This window comes from Pseudophryne corroboree, chromosome 7, assembly GCF_028390025.1.
Source record: "Pseudophryne corroboree isolate aPseCor3 chromosome 7, aPseCor3.hap2, whole genome shotgun sequence".
Classification (NCBI taxonomy): Eukaryota; Metazoa; Chordata; class Amphibia; order Anura; family Myobatrachidae; genus Pseudophryne; species Pseudophryne corroboree.
In genome coordinates this window covers 173,589,723-173,611,695 of record NC_086450.1, presented here as the reverse complement: position 1 = coordinate 173,611,695, position 21,973 = coordinate 173,589,723, and the positions used below count along the sequence as shown (strand labels likewise).

General features: G+C 42.7%; 1 protein-coding gene and 1 long non-coding RNA gene across 3 annotated transcripts in view; one reads left to right on the top strand and one right to left on the bottom strand.

Annotated features, from left to right (window-relative positions):
* The window catches only part of MAP3K19 (mitogen-activated protein kinase kinase kinase 19), a 115,833-nt gene that overhangs the window by 22,445 nt on the left and 71,415 nt on the right, over positions 1 to 21,973 (bottom strand). The window contains exons 10-11 of the mRNA XM_063933784.1: positions 11,239 to 11,273; positions 7,645 to 9,801 (exon numbers count right to left, since the gene is read on the bottom strand). Of these exons, the coding sequence (XP_063789854.1) occupies positions 7,645 to 9,801; positions 11,239 to 11,273 (2,192 nt within the window). The remainder of the gene's footprint in view (positions 1 to 7,644; positions 9,802 to 11,238; positions 11,274 to 21,973) is intronic.
* Positions 20,334 to 21,138, top strand: LOC134943487 (uncharacterized). Of its 2 annotated transcripts, XR_010181567.1 has the most exons (4): positions 20,334 to 20,401; positions 20,493 to 20,590; positions 20,670 to 20,766; positions 20,997 to 21,138. It is a non-coding gene; the product is annotated as an uncharacterized LOC134943487 (long non-coding RNA). The 2 variants fall into 2 exon arrangements; XR_010181566.1 differs by lacking the exon at positions 20,334 to 20,401 and having other exon boundaries at positions 20,416 to 20,590.

Below are 21,973 nucleotides of genomic sequence, written 5' to 3'. Positions count from 1 at the left end.
TGTTTATTTCTCTGACGTCCTAGTGGATGCTGGGAACTCCGTAAAGACCATGGGGAATAGCGGCTCCGCAGGAGACTGGGCACAAAAAGAAAGCTTTAGGACTACCTGGTGTGCACTGGCTCCTCCCCCTATGACCCTCCTCCAAGCCTCAGTTAGATTTTTGTGCCCGACCGAGCAGGGTGCAATCTAGGGGGCTCTCCTGAGCTTCTTAGATAAAAGTTAGTTTTAGGTTTTTTATTTTCAGTGAGACCTGCTGGCAACAGGCTCACTGCATCGAGGGACTAAGGGGAGAAGAAGCGAACCTGCCTGCTTGCAGCCAGCTTGGGCTTCTTAGGCTACTGGACACCATTAGCTCCAGAGGGATCGAACACAGGCCCAGCCTCGGAGTCCGGTCCCAGAGCCGCGCCGCCGGCCCCCTTACAGAGCCAGAAGCAAGAAGAGGTCCGGAAAATCGGCGGCAGAAGACATCAGTCTTCATCAAGGTAGCGCACAGCACTGCAGCTGTGCGCCATTGCTCCTCATGCACACCTCACACTGCGGTCACTGATGGGTGCAGGGCGCTGGGGGGGGGCACCCTGAGCAGCAATATTAACACCTTGGCTGGCAAAAATACATCACATATAACCCCCAGGGCTATATGGATGTACATTAACCCCTGCCAGAATCCATAAAAATGCGGGAGAAAAGTCCGCGAAAAAGGGGCGGAGCTATCTCCTTCAGCACACTGGCACCATTTTTCCCTCACAGCTCCGTTGGAGGGAAGCTCCCTGGCTCTCCCCTGCAGTTAATACACTACAGAAAGGGTTAAAAAGAGAGGGGGGGCACAATTTATGCGCAGTATACATATATATATGCAGCTATAAGGGAAAACACTTTTTATAGGTGCTATCCCTGTGATATATAGCGCCCTGGTGTGTGCTGGCATACTCTCCCTCTGTCTCCCCAAAGGGCTTTGTGGGGTCCTGTCCTCTATCAGAGCATTCCCTGTGTGTGTGCTGTGTGTCGGTACGGCTGTGTCGACAGGTATGTGGAGGATAATGAGGTGGAGGCGGAGCGAATGCCTGTAATTATGTTGTCACCCCCTGTGGGGTCGACACCGGTGTGGTTGAACTTATGGAAGGATTACGTGAAAGTGTCAACTCCTTACATAAAAGGTCGACGACAACAGCCGGCTACTCAGCTTGTGCCTGTTCCAGCGTCTCAAATGTCAAGGGGGGCTCTAAAATCGCCTGCTACCTCAGATAACAGACACAGATGTCGACACGGATACTGACTCCAGTGTCGACGTCGATGAGACTGGTGTACCCTCCAAATAGGTCCACCCGTTACAGGATTGAGGCAATGAAAAATGTATTACACATTTATGATTATACCCCAGGTACCACATAAAAGGGTATTGTGTTTGGTGAGAGAAAACTATTAGTAGTTTTTCCTGCATCTGAGAAATTAAATGAGGTGTGTGAGGAAGAGTGGTCTTCCCCCCGGTAAGAAATTGATAATTTCTAAAACGGTTATTGGCAGCGTACCCTTTCCCGCCAGAGGATAGGTCACGCGGGGAAACACCCCATAGGGTAGATACAGCGCTTACACGCTTATCAGAAAAGGTGGCACTACCGTCTCCGGATACGGCCGCCCTGAAGGGACCTGCTGATAGAAAGCAGGAGGTTACCCTATAAGATATAGTCACACACTAGGGCATTATAGTGTGACCAGCCGTTGTTTCGGCATGGATGTGCAGTGCTCCCGCTGCGTGGTCAGATTCCCTGTCGGAAAATAACTATGGATAGGGACAATATTTTGATGAAAATAGAGCATATAAAAGACGTGGTCTTATACATGCGTGATGCACAGAGGGATATTTGCCGGCTGGCATCAAAAATAAGCGCTAGGTCCATTGCCGCCAGACGGGGGTTATGGACTTGGCAATGGTCAGGCGATGCCGACTCGAATCGGCACATGGAAGTTGCCCTATAAGGGGGTAAAACTGTTTGGGGATGGTTTTTCAGACCTCGTTTCCACAGCTACTGTTGGGAAATCGATTTTTTTGCCACAGACTACCCCACAACAAAAGAAAGCACCGTATCATCAAGTACAGTCCTTTCGGCCCCAGAAAAGCAAGAGGGCTAGAGGCTCATCCTTTCTGCCGAGAGGCAAAGGTAGAGGAAAAAGCTGCAACACACAGCTAGTTCCCAAGAGCAGAAGTCCTCCCTGCGTCCGGTAGGTCCACAGCATGGTGCGGGGGCTGCTCAGGCGGACCCGGGTACGGTGGGGGCCCGTCTCAGAAATTTCAGCGGACAGTGGGCTCTCTCACATGGATCCCTGGGTCCTTCAAGTAGTATCTCAGGGGTACAGGCTGGAGTTCGAGACGTTCTTCCCCCCGCCGTTTCCTAAAATCTGCCTTACCGGCACCTCCCTCTGCCAGGGAGACGGTGTTGGTGGATATTCAACACTATAATCACAACAAGTGATTGTCAAGGTGCCCCTCCTTCAGCAAGGAAGGGGTTACTATTCCACAGTGGTTGTGGTACCGAAACGTTTCGGTGAGACCCATCTTGAAATTAAAATACTTGAACTTTTATATCAGAAGATTCAAGTTCAAGATGGAATCGCTCAGGGTGGATATTACGAGCCTGGACGAGGGGGATTACAGGGTCTCCCTGGACATCAAGGATGCGTACCTGCATGTCCCCATTTACCCTCCTCACCAGGAGTACCTCAGATATGTGGTACAGGACTGTCACTATCAGTTTCAGACGCGGCCGGTGGAGTTGTCCACGGCACTGAAGGTCTTTACCTAGGTAATGGCAGAAGTGATGATACTCCTTCGCAAGAAGGAAGTTTTTATTATCCCGTACTTGGACGATCTCCTGATAAAGGCGAGGTCCAAAGAACAGTTGGTAGTGGGGGTAGCACTCTCTCGGGAAGTGCTACAACAGCACGACTGGATTCTCAATATTCCAAAGTCACAGCTGGTCCCGACGACACGTCTTCTGTTCCTGGGAATGTTTCTGAACGCAGACCAGAAAAGAGTGTTTCTTCCAGTGGAAAAAGCCGAGGAGTTGTCATCTCTAGTCAGAGACATCCTAAAACCAGGACAGGTGTCGGTACATCAATGCACACGAGTCCTGGGAAAAATGGTAGCTTCGTACGAAGCATAATTCCATTCGGAAGACTCCACGCAAGGACGTTCCAGTGGGACCTGTGGGACTAATGGTCCGGGTCCCATCTACAGATACAACAGCGGATAACCCTGTCAGCAAGAAACAGGGTGTCGCTGCTGTGGTGGCTGCAGAGGGCTCATCTACTAGAGGGCCACAGATTCGGAATACAGGACTGGGTCCTGGTGACCACGGATGCCAGCCTTCGGGGCTGGGGTGCAGTCACACAGGGAAGAAATTTCCAAGGAGATTTCGCTTTGCATAAATATTCTGCAGCGAAGGGCCATTTACAATGCCCTAAGCCAAGCAAGGCCCCTGCTTCAGAACCAGCCGGTACTGATCCAATCAGACGACATCACGGCGGTCGCCCATGTAAACAGACAGGGCGGCACAAGAAGCAGGATGGCGATGGCAGAAGCCACAAGGCTTCTCCGATGGGCGACCTACACCCAGGAGAATGGGGACTTCATTCAGAAGTTTTCCAAATGCGGGTAAACCGTTGGGAATGACCACGGGTGGACATGATGGCGTCCCGCCTCAACAAGAAGTTGAAAAGATATTGCGCCAGGTCAAGGGACCCTCAGGCGATCGCTGGGGATGCTCTAGTGACACCGTGGGTGTACCAGTCGGTTTATGTGTCTCCTCCTCTACCTCTCATACCCAAGGTACTGAGAATAATAAGAAGGCGAGGAGTGAAAACCATACTCGGGGTTCCGGATTGGCCATGAAGAGCTTGGTACCTGGAACTTCAAGAGATGCTGGCAGAGGACCCTTGGCCTCTGCCGCTTAGACAAGACCTGTTGCAGCAGGGACCCTGTCTGTTCCAAGACTTACCGCGGCTGCGTTTGACGGCATGGCGGTAGAACACCGGATCCTAAAGGAAAAGGGTATTCCGAAGGAAGTCATCCCTACCCTGATCATAGCCAGGAAGGATGTCACCGCAAGACATTATCGCCGCGTTTGGCGAAAATTTGTTGCTTGGTGGGAGGCCATGAAGGGCCCGACGGAGGAATTTCAACTATGTCGATTCCTGCACTTCCTGCAAGCAGGGGTGACGTTTGGGCCTCAAATTGGGGTCCATCAAGGTCCAGATTTCGGCTCTGTCGATTTTCTACCAGAAAGAACTGGCTTCACTGCCTGAAGTTCAGACTTTGGTTAAAGGAGTACTACATATTCAGCCTCCTTTTGTGCCTCCTGTGGCACTTTTTGGATCTCAACATGGTGTTGGATTTCCTAAAGTCGCATTGGTTGAGCCACTTAAAACCATGGAGCTAAAGTGTCTCGCGTGGAAAGTGGTCATGCTGTTGGCCTTGGCCAGGCGTGTGTCAGAATTGGCGGCTTTGTCATGTAAAGCCCTTATCTGATTTTCTATATGGATAGGGCAGAGTTGAGGACTCGTCCTCAGTTTCTCCCAAAGGTGGTCTCAGGTTTTCACTTGAACCAACCTATTGTGGTGCCTGCGGCTACTAGGGACTTGGAGGATTCCAAGTTGCTGGACGTAGTCAGGGCCCTGAAAATTTTATTTTTCCAGGACGGCTGGAGTCAGGAAAACTGACTCGCTGTTTATCCTGATGGCACCCAACAAGCTGGGTGCTCCTGCTTCTAAGCAGTCTATTGCGCGCTGGATTTGTAGCACTATTCAGCTGGCGCATTCTGCGGTAGGATGACCGCAGCCTAAATCAATAAAAGCCCATTCCACAAAGAAGGTGGGCTCATCTTGGGCGGCTGCCCGAGGGGTCTCGGCTTTACAACTTTGCCGAGCAGCTACTTGGTCAGGGGCAAACACGTTTGCAAAATTCTATGAATTTGATACCCTGGCTGAGGAGGACCTGGAGTTCTCTCATTCGGTGCTGCAGAGTCATCCGCACTCTCCCGCCCGTTTGGGAGCTTTGGTATAATCCCCATGGTCCTTACGGAGTTCCCAGCATCCACTAGGATGTCAGAGAAAATAAGAATTTACTTACCGATAATTCTATTTCTCGTAGTCCGTAGTGGATGCTGGGCGCCCATCCCAAGTGGAGATTGTCTGCAATACTTGTTCATAGTTATTGTTAACTAATCGGGTTCTTGTTGTGAGCCATCTATTCAGAGGCTCCTCTGTTATCATGCTGTTAACTGGGTTTCATATCACAAGTTGTACGGTGTGATTGGTGTGGCTGGTATGAGTCTTACCCGGGATTCAAAATCCTTCCTTATTGTGTACGCTCGTCCGGGCACAGTATCCTAACTGAGGCTTGGAGGAGGGTCATAGGGGGAGGAGCCAGTGCACACCAGGTAGTCCTAAAGCTTTCTTTTTGTGCCCAGTCTCCTGCGGAGCCGCTATTCCCCATGGTCCTTACGGAGTTCCCAGCATCCACTACGGACTACGAGAAATAGAATTATCGGTAAGTAAATTCTTATTTTTACAGTAGGATACTATAGAAAAGACTGGGTAAAAAAAAAATATATAAAATTAAGTCTGGAGCATTTTTTTTTTCTCTGTAGCAGGCCATGTTTTAGGGATAAACCTGTTTGATTCTAGATTGTAATTTATAACCTGTAGAAGTGCTGCTTTTGATCTATAACATATGCTCAGCACCTCCTCTCTGTTTAGCAAATCATGGTAAGGGCCAGAGCCGTAACTAGGGGTGTGCCGGCGGTGCCTTGCACACAGTGCAGGGCCACACTGCTGTCCCATTCTGCTCCAGGCCTGCTATGGCTGCCCCCCCCATCCCTGCCACTGCTGCTAGCAGCGCCCGCTCCTATGGGCACCGCACATTATAACACATACAGTTCTCCGGGCAGTGCTGCAGCTGCCCGCCAGCGCTCTCCGCCCCCACCTGTTCCCCCCTTTCCGGCCGCAGCGTCTCTGCGAGGCGCACAGATCTGCACTCAGATGTAGAAGAGCGGGGATGGAGAGTGACTGGCGCTACTGCAGGCAGCAGGTCAGTTAACATAAAACATAGTTGTGCTGTGCTCAACGGGAGTGGGGGGGATGGGAATGATATAAAGAATAAGATGCATAACAGCAGATAGAAAGGGGAAAACTGGAGAGGGGGGGGGGGGGGGGAGAGAGAAAAGGTAACAGAAGGGACAGAGTGGATAGAGGGTGAAGAAAAGGAGAGAGGGAAGATGGAGGGAGTGTGGGGGGTATGTAAAGTGCAGCATGTGATAAGATACAGGGCAGCTCAGAGAAGAGGGGGTGGTAACAGAAAAAAGCACAAGGAACAGAATGGATAGAGGGTGAAGGAAAGGAGAGAGGGAAGACAGAGGGAGGGTATGGGAGGATGGGTATGAGTGTGAAGAATGTGTATTGGATAGGTGTGTACATGATTTACACAATGATTTACACACCTATCCAATACACAACATTTTTCACACTCACGAATACCTGTCCTCAGCCACTCACATTTACACCCCTTCTCCCATGTCCCTCACGAATACTTGTCCCCAGCCATTTACACCCCCTTCTTTCGCTTCCCCTCATTAATTCCTGTTCCCAGCCACTCACATTTACACCCCCTTCTCCTGTGTCCCCAGGTCTATAACTAGGTGTGGGCATAATGTGCTTTGCCCACAACGCATTTGGCCTGTGGTCACACCTTCCACATACACCCGATTGGCAGCCCGCCACCTATTGTCCACGTGTGCTCCGCTGACGGATGCTCCATGCTGCTCCCTCCACTCCCCTGTGTAGAGCGCTGACGGACACTGCGGCCGCTCCTCCCACACCCCTGTGTAGAGCGCTGATGGCCCTGCTGGTTGCTGCATACTGTATGCATCATTAGTGAGCATTAGTCAGCGCTGTCCACGTCTAACTCTCTCCCCTGTGTGCGGCACTCCCACCTCCTGAAGACAATGTACAGAGGGAGTTCTGGGGCAGGAGCCACCAGCAGCGCAGAAGGGAGCAAATAATGTATCTACACTCTCACTACACTACTGTACACTACACTACAGTACACCCTAAAGGTAAGGGGGAGTATGTAAGAGGCTCTACCTGGCGTAATATGTATATGAGACTCTACCTGGCGTAATGTGTATAATGTGCTCTGCCAGGCATAATGTGTATAAAGTGCTCTACCTGCTGTAATGTCTATTATATGCTCTACCTGTCATAATGTGCTCTACCTGGCCTGATGGGCTCTACATCGTGTAATGTATATAAGGGCTCTACCTGGCATAATGTGTATAATGTGCTCTACCTGGTGTAACATGTATAAGGGGCTCTACCTGGTGCAATGTGTACAAGTGTCAGAACTGCGTGGTGTAATGTGAATTCGTGCAATTAAGTGGCCACGCCCCTTCCCCATGAAGCCACACCCCAATTTTTTAACCGCACCCCTCTGATGAACACTGCCCATATTTTAGCTATGGGAGGGGGGTGCCGATGCTGTTTCTTGCACATAGCGCTAAAATGTCTAGTTACGGCACTGGTAATGGCACATAGGAGATGAAAATAGAGATAAAATGACTCCAAATAAAACCTTACCATTACAATGTAATGTACCTGTTGGTCTTGACAGTTTAGACTTTGATCAGCTTTCCCGCTTCGACTCTCCAATATATTTGTATCACTGGACGACTCTTCAACAAATAGATTTTTTTCCATATGTGAGATAAGTTCATCCATAAGCCGTTCACTACCTGTACAGTTGTCAATGCTTTTGTGTGACTGGGAATTTACACTTTGTTGGTCTAAATTGTTTTCATATACACTGTTCTCAATTAAGATTTCCCTCCAAAAATGTTCATTGTAAGTTAAGTGTTCTGGAGCTGCTGCTTGCTGGGATTGTGGAACTGCCCCTGAAGACTGCTCAGCAGCAGCACAACGTTTCTCCAGTGATTGCATTAGACTTCCTATATTGGGATCTTGGACACCAGGACCATCCTCATTCTGCTCATTGCTGTTGATTGGACATACGCCCTGCTGAACACTTTCTGTTTTAATGGTCTCTGTTGGGAGAGTGCGACTCAAAAGTTTAGGTTTACCAGACTCTACATCTTTAAATATTTTTTCCAGCTCTCTAAACCCCTCAATCAAGGTTATATTGCCCGTCCCATTTGGTGTGAGAGAGTTCTCTATAGTGGCTTCTTTAATTATTGACAAGCATGAAAAGTTTTGTTGATTAGGGTCGGTGATCCTATTCAATTGAGAAGCTATATCATTACCACTAAAAACCTCATCTTGTTTTATGGTTTTGATTTCCCTGTCCATGTCAGAAATGATAACTGGTTTCTCTGTGCTCTTTTCAACATCCTCTGTAACCAATTGCTTTGTCGATGAATTTTTGCGGCGATGGCTTGTTGCAGATGGATTCTTTTTATATTTTGAATTTTGTCTTTTTGAACCTCTTGCACTGCTATCCCGTGATGAACTTGCACGACTTCCTTTAGAGGAACAACTTCTAATAGATGAAGCAGAGTTGGCTTCTCTGGAAGACTTAGGAGTATTGGCATAAACTGGGGTTGCAAACATTTGGCTTATCACTGGTCCACTGTCCTGCGATTTTATCTCTGCAAACATATCGCTGTACTCCAAGTCTTGGAAATCCAGGGAAGTCTTTGCCCTAGAAGGCTTGGGAGTATTCATTGATGAGTTTGGTCTTTTTGTTGTGCAAAGGCATGATTGGGTTTGTAAACGTTGCCTGTTTCTATTAATACTGCTTGGATCTGTGTGGGTGAACATGTTTGACACTTTTGAAGATGTTGGCACAGAAGAAAATATCAAGGCAGGCAGTGGAACAACCTTGCTATGTGTTCTTTTGCTGATGAAAAGTGGTCTTTGTTGCTTTGTGGCACAATCTGGAGCAGACATGCTTCTTGTCTTTTTCTTTTTCTTAGTCTTTTGGTTCTCTTTCTGAGCATGTATGTTGAAACTATGGCTGTTGTGAGGTAGAGATACCAGGTTTGTCTTTCGTATTGCAATAACCTGTTCTCTGCCTTTCTTATCTTCCCCATGCTTTGAGAAGTTTATTTGTACAAAAGGCATAGGACCTTGTCTGGGGATTTTTGATATGTCTCTCTTTATGGGATAATTTCTTTTTCTGGCATCTTCATTTACTGGTTCAGGAGTCTGCACATTTTCTTCAGCTTTTCTGTTTGATGAACTGCTGTCTTTCTGTTTTACCTTCTCTGTCTCATCACTTGGATCTGGCACATATTTTTCATTTTCACTGGGTATGTTTCTCATGATAACTTCACAGATCTCCTGTTTAACTTGCATGGTAGACCCTGATTCGGTAGAACTTCTTATTTGTGTCTTGTCATTAACAGGTAGCTCAGGCTCTACATTTCTGCGTAGTCCAGCACTGTCAACATCCTCTGAGACCTCTACAGTTTTGGATCTTCCAGAACCAGTTATAATACTCTGCTGTGAGATTCTTGATGGATCATTTATAAGGCCATGAGTACTTTCAGAACTGAAACTAGGACAGCTAATCTGAACCAGATCTTTAGACAACATAACGTCTTCTGAATTGTCCATAGATGTCCTAAGGGTATTATGTCCACAGAGTTGTCCATCAGCTTTCAAAGCAGTAAAGCTGTTAGAATTTAGATCAATATATGATATGTTGACTTCTTTATTTCTCAGAGCATTCTTTGACAAAGGAACAAGTCTAACAGACTGAGAACATCGAGGGGAATGACTTGATGGCGGATAAGTCTAAAACAGAAGGGGGGGGGCAATATGTAATTGTTACATTACTGTTATAACAACTTTTCTAGTGTATTTTTCTCTTGCAGTATTTCAAATAAATGGTTGAATTCCCCCCCCCCCCCCCCCCCTTCCCTCGACCTTTAATTCCCCTAACATTACAATGTCTTCCCATGATCAGACTGTGAGCATAGAAATATCATTATCAATACCTTAATTCACTTATGCTGCAAAGCTACTGGTGGATGCATGATATATGGTAAGGGATTTTCCACTGGTGTCCAGCAGCTAGTGTACATCTGTGTTGTGAAGCAACTGGAATTTAATCTGTGAGATGGGGCCTCCATGGCTTGAACTCGGAAATAAAGCTTAACCATTAATAGTATGCATTAAAAAAAAGACCAAAGATGGTCACTGAAAGGCATCAAATACAATAATGTATAGTATATAGCAAATTATTAAACCATAAAAATATCTAGTCTGCTAAGAAGTTACACTGATGATGGTCACACCAATAATGTCTGGTTTATGATAAAAAAAAAAAGACAAAAATTAAACGTACACAGAATAGTGTAGTGTAACAGTTAGTGACTGCCATTTGTCTAATTTTAATACATACACATAAAGTTTTAAGTTTTACTTCCAAGTAGGTTGAGTGACCTAAAAAACAGTGTTTTCTTCTTGTTTGTTCCATGTCTATAGCATTACTCTCATGCGTGCATCTCCACAGTGTTATTTTTCATGCCTATGCCAGGGTTTAATACATTTCTAAATGGGGAATAACCTACTTCCTCTCATGTCATCTCAGTGTTAGCACCAGTGCTTAGGATTTCCTCCATCCCCTTCCTATTTATTTACCTTTCTATCGTAGCCGTCAGTCTTTTCAGCAATTTGTGTTACAGTAGCTCTTTTGTGGAACTGGACCAGATGGGCTAGCCTTCACTCCCCACATGCGTCAATGAGTCTTGTGTGCCCATGATCGTGTTACCGGTTGTCCTTCCTTTGACCACTTTTGTATGTACTAACTACTGCATATTGTGAACACTCCACAAGACCGTCTATTTTGAAGAGGCTCTGGTCTAGCCCTGTAGCCATCACAAATTGGCCCATGTCAAAGTCCACTTGTTCCTTATACTTGCCTATTTTTTGTGCTTCCAACACATCAACTTCAAGAACGGAGTGTTCACTTACTCCCTAATATATCCCACCCATTGACAGGTGCCAGCCAGTGATAACCAATGTGATTCACTTCATTTCACCTGTCACTGGTTTTAATGTTATGGTTGATCTTTATCTAATATATGAATGCATGGTTCTTCAACCATGCTGGCACCAGGGCACGTTCTTTCATGGAAGTGTATAGTACTGGTTATCGACCTATCACGTTCAACTATGAACAAGCAAAATATGGACTTCTGTTATTCACAGTATATTAGGTAAACTTACCTGGCTGTCCTTTGAAGAGTCAGCTGAGCCAAGTCCTTAAAAACACAAGACAAATCCTTAAAATTCTAAAGTTACATTTACAAATGGGTTCTGAAATTGGTACATGTGAGGCTAGCGTTAGACTATTACAGTTCATAGTAATAAACACTTCACACCCAAATACAATCAAGATGCAAAGTAATGTAAGCACCTTTACTTCAGAAGCCCAGAGAAGCATAGTCTTGCAACACAGGTGCTGCTACATCCCTCTACCAGCTATTTGTAATTAAGCGCAGCAATGTAGCAGTGTTGTCCGACTGTCAGTTATACATATCCACCTGAAATATCACCTCTGACAGGGAATGGCAGCTATATAAATACTGAACAGGTGCAATGCTGAAACACTGGCCTGATTAGACCGCGAAAGACTGTAATGGGAAATTTGTTTAGTAAATAAGGTAAGATGATTTACTTTTAGTGATGAGTATAAGGCAGAGTGTTTACTCATTTAAAGTATATCTGTTGTCTATCCACAATGGTAGCAGACATTTCATAGGATAAGACTATACTCGTATACATGCAATCTATCAGAAAGGTTCTTAGGGCAGATATAACGTGCAGAGAGAGTTCGATTTGGGTGTGTTATATTGTTTCTGTGCAGGCAAATCTAACTTTCGCTGCACGTTATATCTTCACATGATTTTGCCCATCTGTTACCAAATTTGCTACTACAATCAGGTCTGAATTAGGCCCTTAGTTTCTCGTTAAATGATAGTCACACACACACACACCACCACCACCACCACCACCTTCTTTATTGTACCATGAACAGTGGAATGTGTATGTTTTTGATTGTATCACTCTTCCCGTGTGAGGTCTATACCTAAAGTTGATATTTGGATAATCTGCACCTGCGTCTTGGCCTGGTTTCACTGAGCTTATACACAGATGAGTGGTATTATAATTAGAGTACAATGAAAAGGTTGGGAGACCTTGCTGCTTGCACATACATATGTATTTTATGTTTTAGATTGTATATATGATATTCTATTAAGGTTTGTTTGAATATATGCATACTAGAAATTGAATATTACACACTGTTAGAAGTGTGAGAATAGAAAACAATTCAGAGCAAACCAAACCTAATGCATACAGCTGAAATCAATTAACAAGCATTGCCAGCTATAAAAAGAGGTTTAACCTAAGGATGGTCATTCTTCAGGAAGTCCCAAGGCATTGTGGGATGAAACGCGTTGATGCCACACTCCTGAAGTACCCTTGCACTGGTGTACCATCACGGGAATCAGCATATTGAATTACCACTTGTCACTATCCCACTGCCATATCCATTGAGTGAGGTGCTGTGCCCCTGCAGCCGCAGACTACTACATCACTGCCGTCATTGGGCTGTTAACAAACGGAGCGAACGGAGCCTTCCTGATGAGCGCACCATACATGTGATCTCTCTCACCTCTCTGGACATCCTACCCCAGTACATATCACCCGGGGCGGTGACAGCCTCACCACCGGGTGAGAAGGGATAAAGACGCTATTTCAACAAAAGGGAACACATTGTAGCTGGGACGCCGGCATACAAAGTAATCATACCCTGTGTGGACCAGGTGCAAAGGACATATTGCTACAGTTGCTATATACTGCTTATCAAGAACTTTAGCAACTGTTGCATATACATTTAGAGAATAAATCAATAATAAATTAACAATATATTCACATGCTGATCAGGAAAATCTCCTTTTGTTCTTGATTTGAAAGCTATGCATGCATATTAGATTAGGATTTTAGTGTTTGTTTTTAACATGTATTATGAAATAAATGTATTAATGTGCTAATTACAGAAGTCTCCCGACCTCATCTCTGATATATATACAGCCACTATATATGTTTACAAATTTAGATTGTTTATATTTGGTTTATTGAACTAACAAATAGATACCTCACAGCGCGGCGTTTTAATTTTACACTTTACCTATACATGCTGAAGACTCTAACCAAGTCTTGAAACAGACGCTGCAGTGTATTGTATCTATTTGTATTATTCTATAATTAATTTTAAAATTAGCGCCAGGAGGGTGGAATTGGCATACCACCAGAGAACTAGTTCTCTATAAACTTTTTTCTATGTAAACTTGGTGAACTCTCCTAGGCAGCTAATTTAGATTTAGACAGATTGACTAATTATATATTATTACCTATAGAGGTGAAACTTGTGGCTGTGTATCTATCAGAGATGGCTGAATTTTAAAGCTATGATGAAAGAAAATAGAGTAGAGATCAATATCTATCCTCAATTAATGAATATCCATCAAAAGTCTTCCTCTAGTTCACTTGATATGAATACATTTTATGAACTAGAGGATTTATTGAAGGAAGAGATGCGAAACTGGTGGGACGGTATGTCCCTTCAGAGATATCTAGACGAAAAGATTATACCTAGAGGCCTGAGGATATTTAAACATCTCTCTATTAATGAAAATCCTACATTGCAGAAAGAATGGGAGAACATATTGGATGACTGCTCTTTCTCATTGATTAGATTGTTGATTAAATATAGGGAAGAAAGAGTGAGAAATACTACCGAAAAAATTGATGTAGTTAAGGACAATTTGATGAAATTTAAAGACACTATTGCATTTAAGGAGAGAGATGAACAAATAACTGATAAAGTAGAGCGATTTGAAAAAGAACTAGTTGCAAATAAAAAAAGAAAACGTCATAGAGATCAAGATGATTATCATAATAATCAAATTAGAACTTAATAATAAACCCTCTAAGAGAGATCATAGTCAGAGGATTAGATATTTAGAACCTAGAACTCCTGGATACCCTAGGACAGAAAGGAGATATCTCTATCGTAGACCGTTTCATTCGAGAGAGGACACATATCGTAACAGATATTTTGAACCAGATAGAACACAGACCACTAGACCCCAACCATCTCCACATAAAAAAAACAGGAGGGAAGAACAAGAAGAGATTCTAAGAGGGATTTCCCCCAGAGGGAGAAGTACTTTCACCAGAACCCATACGAAACATTAACCAATCATACTCCAAAAAGACCAAGAGAAGGAGAAGTGGGATAGGCAAAAATACCAAGGTGGACAAGGCACAAATAAACACAGGTATACATAACTTATCTTCACACACATTAACAAATGATCAGATGAAACTCCTCCAAAAGGGTCTTAATTTTGCCCCCAGTAAAGAACCAAATCTGTTTGAATTATTTCTTGATCTCAATAAAATAACAAGAGATCTATGTAGAAAAAGATATTTTGCATATAAAAATCTGGAAAAACAAAATGAAGAAGGTATTCCCATTATTTTAGACGAGACAGATCAAGAAGGATTACAAACATTAGAACAATTATTAAGAGAAAATGCTGATGACGTTCTCCTCTATGATCAAACTATCAATCAGTCCATAGGGAAAACAGCTACATTTAAGAAGAAATCACAATTTTTTCCCATTAAACAGAAAAGTGCAGCAATTACACTATTTTATAACAAAACATTAATGGACTTTAAATCAGTATGTAAGAATGGGGAGGAAAATAGGAAGAAAAACAAAAAGAAATACCATCCCATGTCATTCAAAAATAATTTAACTAAACTAGAGAGAAAGGCGCTCAAGGAGTTAAATTATATAAACTCTGGTTATAAAACCAGCTGATAAGTGGGGTGGGATCATTATACAGGACAGTGTAGATTACAGTTGTGCTCATAAGTTTACATACCCTAGCAGAATTTGTGATTTTCTGGCCATTTGTCAGAGAATATGAATGATAACTCAAACTTTTCTTTCACTCATAGTTAGTGGTTGGGTGAAGCCATTTATTGTCAAACAACTGTGTTTACTCTTTTTAAATCATAATGACAACAGAAACTACCCAAATGACCCTGATCAAAAGTTTGCATACCCTGGAGATTTTGGCCTGATAACATGCACACAAGTTGACACAAACTGGTTTGAATGGCTACTAAAGGTAACCATCCTCACCTGTGATCTGTTTGCTTGTAATCAGTGTGTGTGTATAAAAGGTCAGTGAGTTTCCGGACTCCTGGAAGACCCTTGCATCTTTCATCCAGTGCTGCACTGACGTGTCTGGATTCTGAGTCATGGGGAAAGCAAAAGAATTGTCAAAGGATCTGCGGGAAAAGGTAATTGAACTGTATAAAACAGGAAAGGGATATAAAAAGATATCCAAGCAATTGAGAATGCCAATCAGCAGTGTTCAAACTCTAATTAAGAAGTGGAAAATGAGGGATTCTGTGGAAACCAAATCACGGTCAGGTAGACCATCAAAAATTTCAGCCACAACTGCCAGGAAAATTGTTCGGGATGCAAAGAAAAATCCACAAATAGCTGAAATACAGGACTCTCTGAAAAAAAGTGGTGTGGTTGTTTCAAAATGCACAATAAGGAGGCATTTTAAGAAAAATGGGCTGCATGGTCGAGTCGCCAGAAGAAAGTGATTACTACGCAAATACCACAAAGCATCCCGCTTACAATACGCCAAACAGCACAGAGACAAGCCTCAAAACTTCTGGAACAAAGTCATTTGGAGTGATGAGACCAAAATTTAACTTTTTGGCCACAACCAATAAACGTTACATTTGGAGAGGAGTCAACAAGGCCTATGATGAAAGGTACACCATTCCTACTGTGAAACATGGAGGTGGATCGCTGATGTTTTGGGGATATGTGAGCTACAAAGGCACTGGAAACTTAGTCAAAATTGATGGCAAGATGAATGCAGCATGTTATCAGAAAATACTGGAGGAAAATTTGCACTCATCAGCCCAGAAGCTGCTCATGGGACGTACTTGGACGTTCCAACATGACAATGATCCAAAACACAAGGCCAAGTCGACTTGTCATTGGCTACAACATAATAAAGTGAAGGTTCTGGAGTGGACATCTCAGTCTCCTGACCTCAATATCATTGAGCCACTCTGGGGAGATCTCAAATGTGCAGTTCATGCAAGACAGCCCAAGAATTTACAGGAACTGGAGGCTTTTTGCCAAGAAGAATGGGCAGCTTTACCATCTGAGAAAATAAAGAGCCTCATCCACAACTACCACAAAAGACTTCAAGCTGTCATTGATGTTAAAGGGGGCAATACACGGTATTAAGAACTGGGGTATGTAAACTTTTGATCAGGGTCATTTGGGTAGTTTCTGTTGTCATTATGATTTAAAAAGAGTAAACACAGTTGTTTGACAATAAATGGTTTCACCCAACCACTAACCATGAGTGAAAGAAAAGTTTGTGAGTTATCATTCATATTCTCTGACAAATGACCAGAAAATCACAAATTCTGCTAGGCTATGTAAACTTATGAGCACAACTGTACATCCTCGAAGCAGAGAGACAGCTATGCAATGAAGAACATTATAGACGTTTGTCCAGACATCCCACCCCCCTGTATCAAAAGGAATATGGAGATATTATATGAATATAAGTTTTTGTTTGTTCCCTATCCTATCAGTACCATTTTTTATCATTTACCTAAAATTCACAAATCACTTAGTGCACCCCATGGTCGTCCAATTATTTCTGGAATTGGGTCCCTCACTTCTGATTTATCACAGTTTGTAGATGCTCACTTACAGGGACACGTCAGTAAATTGGATTCTCATATTAAGGACACACAGCACTTTCTACAGAAAGTTTCTGAGGTTTGTTGGACAGAAGGGTGGGCATTCATGACATTGGATGTCCAAGCATTATATACTAATATCCCACATAAGGCGGGAATAGAGACAACTAAGTATTATTTGAATACAGATATGAGCATATCACAAGAGAGACGTGACTTTGTAATTGAAGCTATAACTTTTATATTAACACATTTTTTTTTATTTGACAGCCCGTATTATTTACAGACACTGGGGATGGCCATGGGGACCAGATTTGCACCTAGTTTTGCGAATCTCTATATGGGCTGTCTCGCTGAGCGGTATATATGGACGGCCCATATAGAGATGATCTGGTCCTCTATGTCCGTTTTATAGATGATTTATTTATAATTTGGAAAGGGGTTATCACCGAGCACTTGACTTTGTTAAATATTTAAACACTAATGAATTTAATGTGAACTTCACTCACAATTTTAGTTTTGACACCATAGTTTTCTGGATATTGCGCTCTCTGCTAGGGATAATATTATTATCCCATCTAATTACATGAAACCTGTGGGTGCATCAAATTATTTACACTATATGAGTAACCACCACAGACCGTGGATTAAGAACATCCCCAAAAATCAGATAGTACGCCTTAGGAGGAACTGTGCGGGGGATGATGATTTCCATCTCCAAATGAAAATGATGCTGGGGCATTTTGATAGGAGAGGCTATCCAGCTAAACTATTGAACAAAGCAAGAGATTACGCAAAAAACTGTAGGAAAGATTTATTAACTACACACAACCCACTGACAAGAACAAAAATGGGAAGGTCTTTCAATTCAAGACAGGAGACATTTACCTCCATGGAAAATATAGCCCTATGGATCAAAAGATCGAGAAGTTACCAGATATAATTTTTCTATCTAAATTTAATAATAAATCAAGGGAAATTAAGAAGATTGTATGTGATAATTTTGCTATACTGGAACAGGATCCAATTTTGAAAAATACAATAGGAACGAAACCGGTTGTGTAGTGTTTAAAAAGAACACAAATTTGGGTAACCTGTTAGCTCCAAGCATGTTAAAAACCGTAAAATAAAAGGAAGAAAATAGTAATTGGTTAAATACTAAAATTATTGGACGCTATAGATGTAATAAATCCACCTGTTTGTCTTGTAAATTCATATTGAATAAAACAACTAGTATAATATCTAAACATAATGGGGACACCTTCGATATTAAGCAGTTCATAAATTGCGAATCAAAGTATTGTGTATATGTTCTTCAATATCCGTGTGCCCTACAAAACGTAGGAAGAACTACAAGAAGCATTAAAAGCAGATTTAGGGAACATAGGTGTAATATCATAAATAGGAAAACAACACATAGTGTCTACCCGCCATTTTGCAAAACACCATGGGGGGGGACCCCAAAGGTTTATCCATCATAGGAGTAGAAAGATTTACTAACACCAAAAGAGGTGGAAATAGATTTAGACAGTTATGTATAGGTGGGTCATCCTGGATATTTAAATTAGAGACACTCGTACCAAATGGATTGAATGAGGCACTTGACTATACGTGTTTAGATGATTGAAGAAATATTTACATTAGTATCATTTATCAGCATCAGACATTTCAACACACAATAGAAAGTGAAATCTTGTAGTAAGAAATTTAGGATGGTATTTAGGGCAAATCAGCCATATAAAGGGGAATATCTCTAAGAAATAAAATAGAGGTGAAATTCATAGGGGACCTATGGGGGAGGGATATCTATCATGGGGGGGGGATAATAAACATATGTGCCGATGTATAAAAAATAAATTCTTTGGGAGCTCAGTGAAAAAATATGTGATACTATGTAATCCTCTGGGGGGAGAATTAAACAAATAAATATTCCCTCATTAGGGAATTAATAAACAGATAAAGTTCCTGTATATACTGTAGATTGGGGTTTTGTGATTTTGGTTATCATGAATATATATAAAAAAAAAATCTTCTGTGTATGGTTCTGATAGATTGATACTGTTACATTAGTGTCTCTTTATGCATATTCATGTAAATAAATGAAGCATATACAAAGCCAGAATTGTCTAGAAAATATATCATTTTTTATATATATATATATATATATATATATATATATATATATATATACACACACACAAGAAAGTTCTGCACTCTCATCAAAGTTCCTAGTGGTGGGTGCTCCCGACAGACGAAATGTCCGCAAATGTAGACAAGAATTCCACGTGGTGGAGGGTGCACTCTCACTGTGTTTAAAGTCCACACATTTCTTCAATAGAAGATTTTTATTGTAGCCTCAAAGGTTTCAACGTTTCGATCCAAAAACCAGGATCTTTTTCAAGAAGGGCCATACATGAATCATCAAATCCAATCATAATATAATGAAGCCGAATGATTAAAAGTATATCTAGAAAAAATAGAACATAAACATGACTGAGCCTCCCAGGTCCCAATATATAACAATATAAGCAACAATGCTTGTATCAACATAAACTACTACATAATACCAGATTTAGAAAAAAGGAACTCATATACCAAAAACAGGGGGCAGAGTCGTGAGACTACAAGGAGGAATGAAATAACACCCTGTGTTCACCACTGGTCTTAAAATACATGCAAGGCCTACCCCTCCTCACCTCTATCAGCACATTCCAATGGGGCTGCATGTCTGAACTGCTGTATACCAAGTGTAGAGAATGTCCATATAATCACAGCTCTGCAACCAAGCCACTGCTGTAATCAAAGGATATCTCTATTATAAACGTGTATCAGAATCAAATGTATATATCAAACCTTGTTACCACATAAATACCTATGGGTCTGGAAAGGTGTGCACAAGACTACACCTGGATAAGGCATTCTCCCACTCAGGGTCAACAGCTGCAGGATCTCAAAAAGGACATTCAGCCACTGTGATTACACATATACTCTGTTTGGTGGCGGGGGGACTGTGCTCGTGGTGCGGGGACTTTGTCCCCTTGCGGGTGTCGTGCACTGTGTGTCCGCTGGTGTGTTTGCAGCGTGCGTTCCACCAGGTTTGGCGGTTGGAACGCATGACACTTCCTGTTTCCGGTCCCCCGGAGCATGAAGCGCTATTTTGTGTATTCCCTCTGTTGTACTGTGAATATTAATGCATACACAGGCATACTGATTGCTTATTTGGCCTTTTGTGCTGGTGGTAAACGGTTAATCAAGTGGAATAAAGGTTTGGATAATTATTCAGGTGACTTTTTGAGTTGACCCCTCACACCCTTGATACTTCCGGGTCAAGGGGTATTTAAATCCCCTGCTTAGATCCAGTTGGTGCATGTAGTTTGTACAGTGTTCCACATGATTCTGTGAGTAACTATGTTGGGTTTGTCCCACTGATTAAGTTTGATGTTTGTATAATCCTATAATCTTTTGATTTGGGTTTGTTTATTTATTGTTTGTAGCTATGGATTTGATGTGGGAGAACGCTTAAACCAGGGGCTGCCCTATGTGGATCCTCTTGGACCTATAGGTATTTATTGATCGTTGATTATGGCTTTTTTGATATATATTTCTATGCCTCAGATGCACATTGTTTAAACAGAGTATATGTGTAATCACAGTGGCTGAATGTCCTTTTTGAGATCCTGCAGCTGTTGACCCTGAGTGGGAGAATGCCTTATCCAGGTGTAGTCTTGTGCACACCTTTCCAGACCCATAGGTATTTATGTGGTAACAAGGTTTGATATATACATTTGATTCTGATACATGTTTATAATAGAGATATCCTTTGATTACAGCAGTGGTTTGTTTGCAGAGCTGTGATTATATGGACATTCTCTACACTTGGTATACAGCAGTTCAGACATGCAGCCCCATTGGAATGTGCTGATAGAGGTGAGGAGGTGTAGGCCTTGCATGTATTTTAAGACCAGTGGTGAACACAGGGTGTTATTTCATTCCTCCTTGTAGTCTCACGACTCTGCCCCCTGTTTTTGGTATATGAGTTCCTTTTTTCTAAATCTGGTATTATGTAGTAGTTTATGTTGATACAAGCATTGTTGCTTATATTGTTATATATTGGGACCTGGGAGGCTCAGTCATGTTTATGTTCTATTTTTTTCTAGATATACTTTTAATCATTCGGCTTCATTATATTATGATTGGATTTGATGATTCATGTATGGCCCTTCTTGAAAAAGATCCTGGTTTTTGGATCGAAACGTCGAAACCTTTGAGGCTACAATAAAAATTTTCTATTGAAGAAATGTGTGGACTTTATATACAGTGAGAGTGCACCCTCCACCACGTGGAATTCTCGTGTGTATGTATATATATATATATATATACACTTCTTTATTGTACCAGGAACAGTGGAATGTTTATTTTTGATTGTATCACTCTTCCCTTGTGAGATCTATACCTAAAGGTGATATTTGGATAATCTGCACCTGTGTCTTGGCCTGGTTTCACTGAGTTTATACACAGATGAGTGGTATTATAATCAGGGCTGTTTCTAGCCAATTTGGCTCTCAGTGCGAGATTTCAAAATGCCCCCCCCCTCATTAAAATGGGCGTGGGCTCATTAAAGTGGGCGTGGCCTCATCTGATATCATCACGGCCACCACAGGGAAAAATAAAAAAATCTAAAGTCCCCATTTTACACAGTACGGCAGGCAGGTGTCCCCATTTTACACAGTACGGCAGGCAGGTGTCCCCATTTTACACAGTACGGCAGGCAGGTGTCCCCATTTTACACAGTACGGCAGGCAGGTGTCCCCATTTTACACAGTACGGCAGGTAGGTGTCCCCATTTTACACATCACGGCAGGCAGGTGTCCCCATTTTACACAGTATGGCAGGCAGGTGTCCCCATTTTACACAGTACGCAGGCAGGTGTCCCCATTTTATAAATTACGCCTGCAGGTGTCCCCATTTTACACAGTGCGGCAGGCACATGTCCCCATTTTACACAGTACGGCAGGCAGGTGTCCCCTTTTTACACAGTATGGCAGGCAGGTGTCCCCATTTTATACACTACGCAGGCAGGTGTCCCCATTTTATACACTACGACAGGCAGGTGTCCCCATTTTACACAGTACAC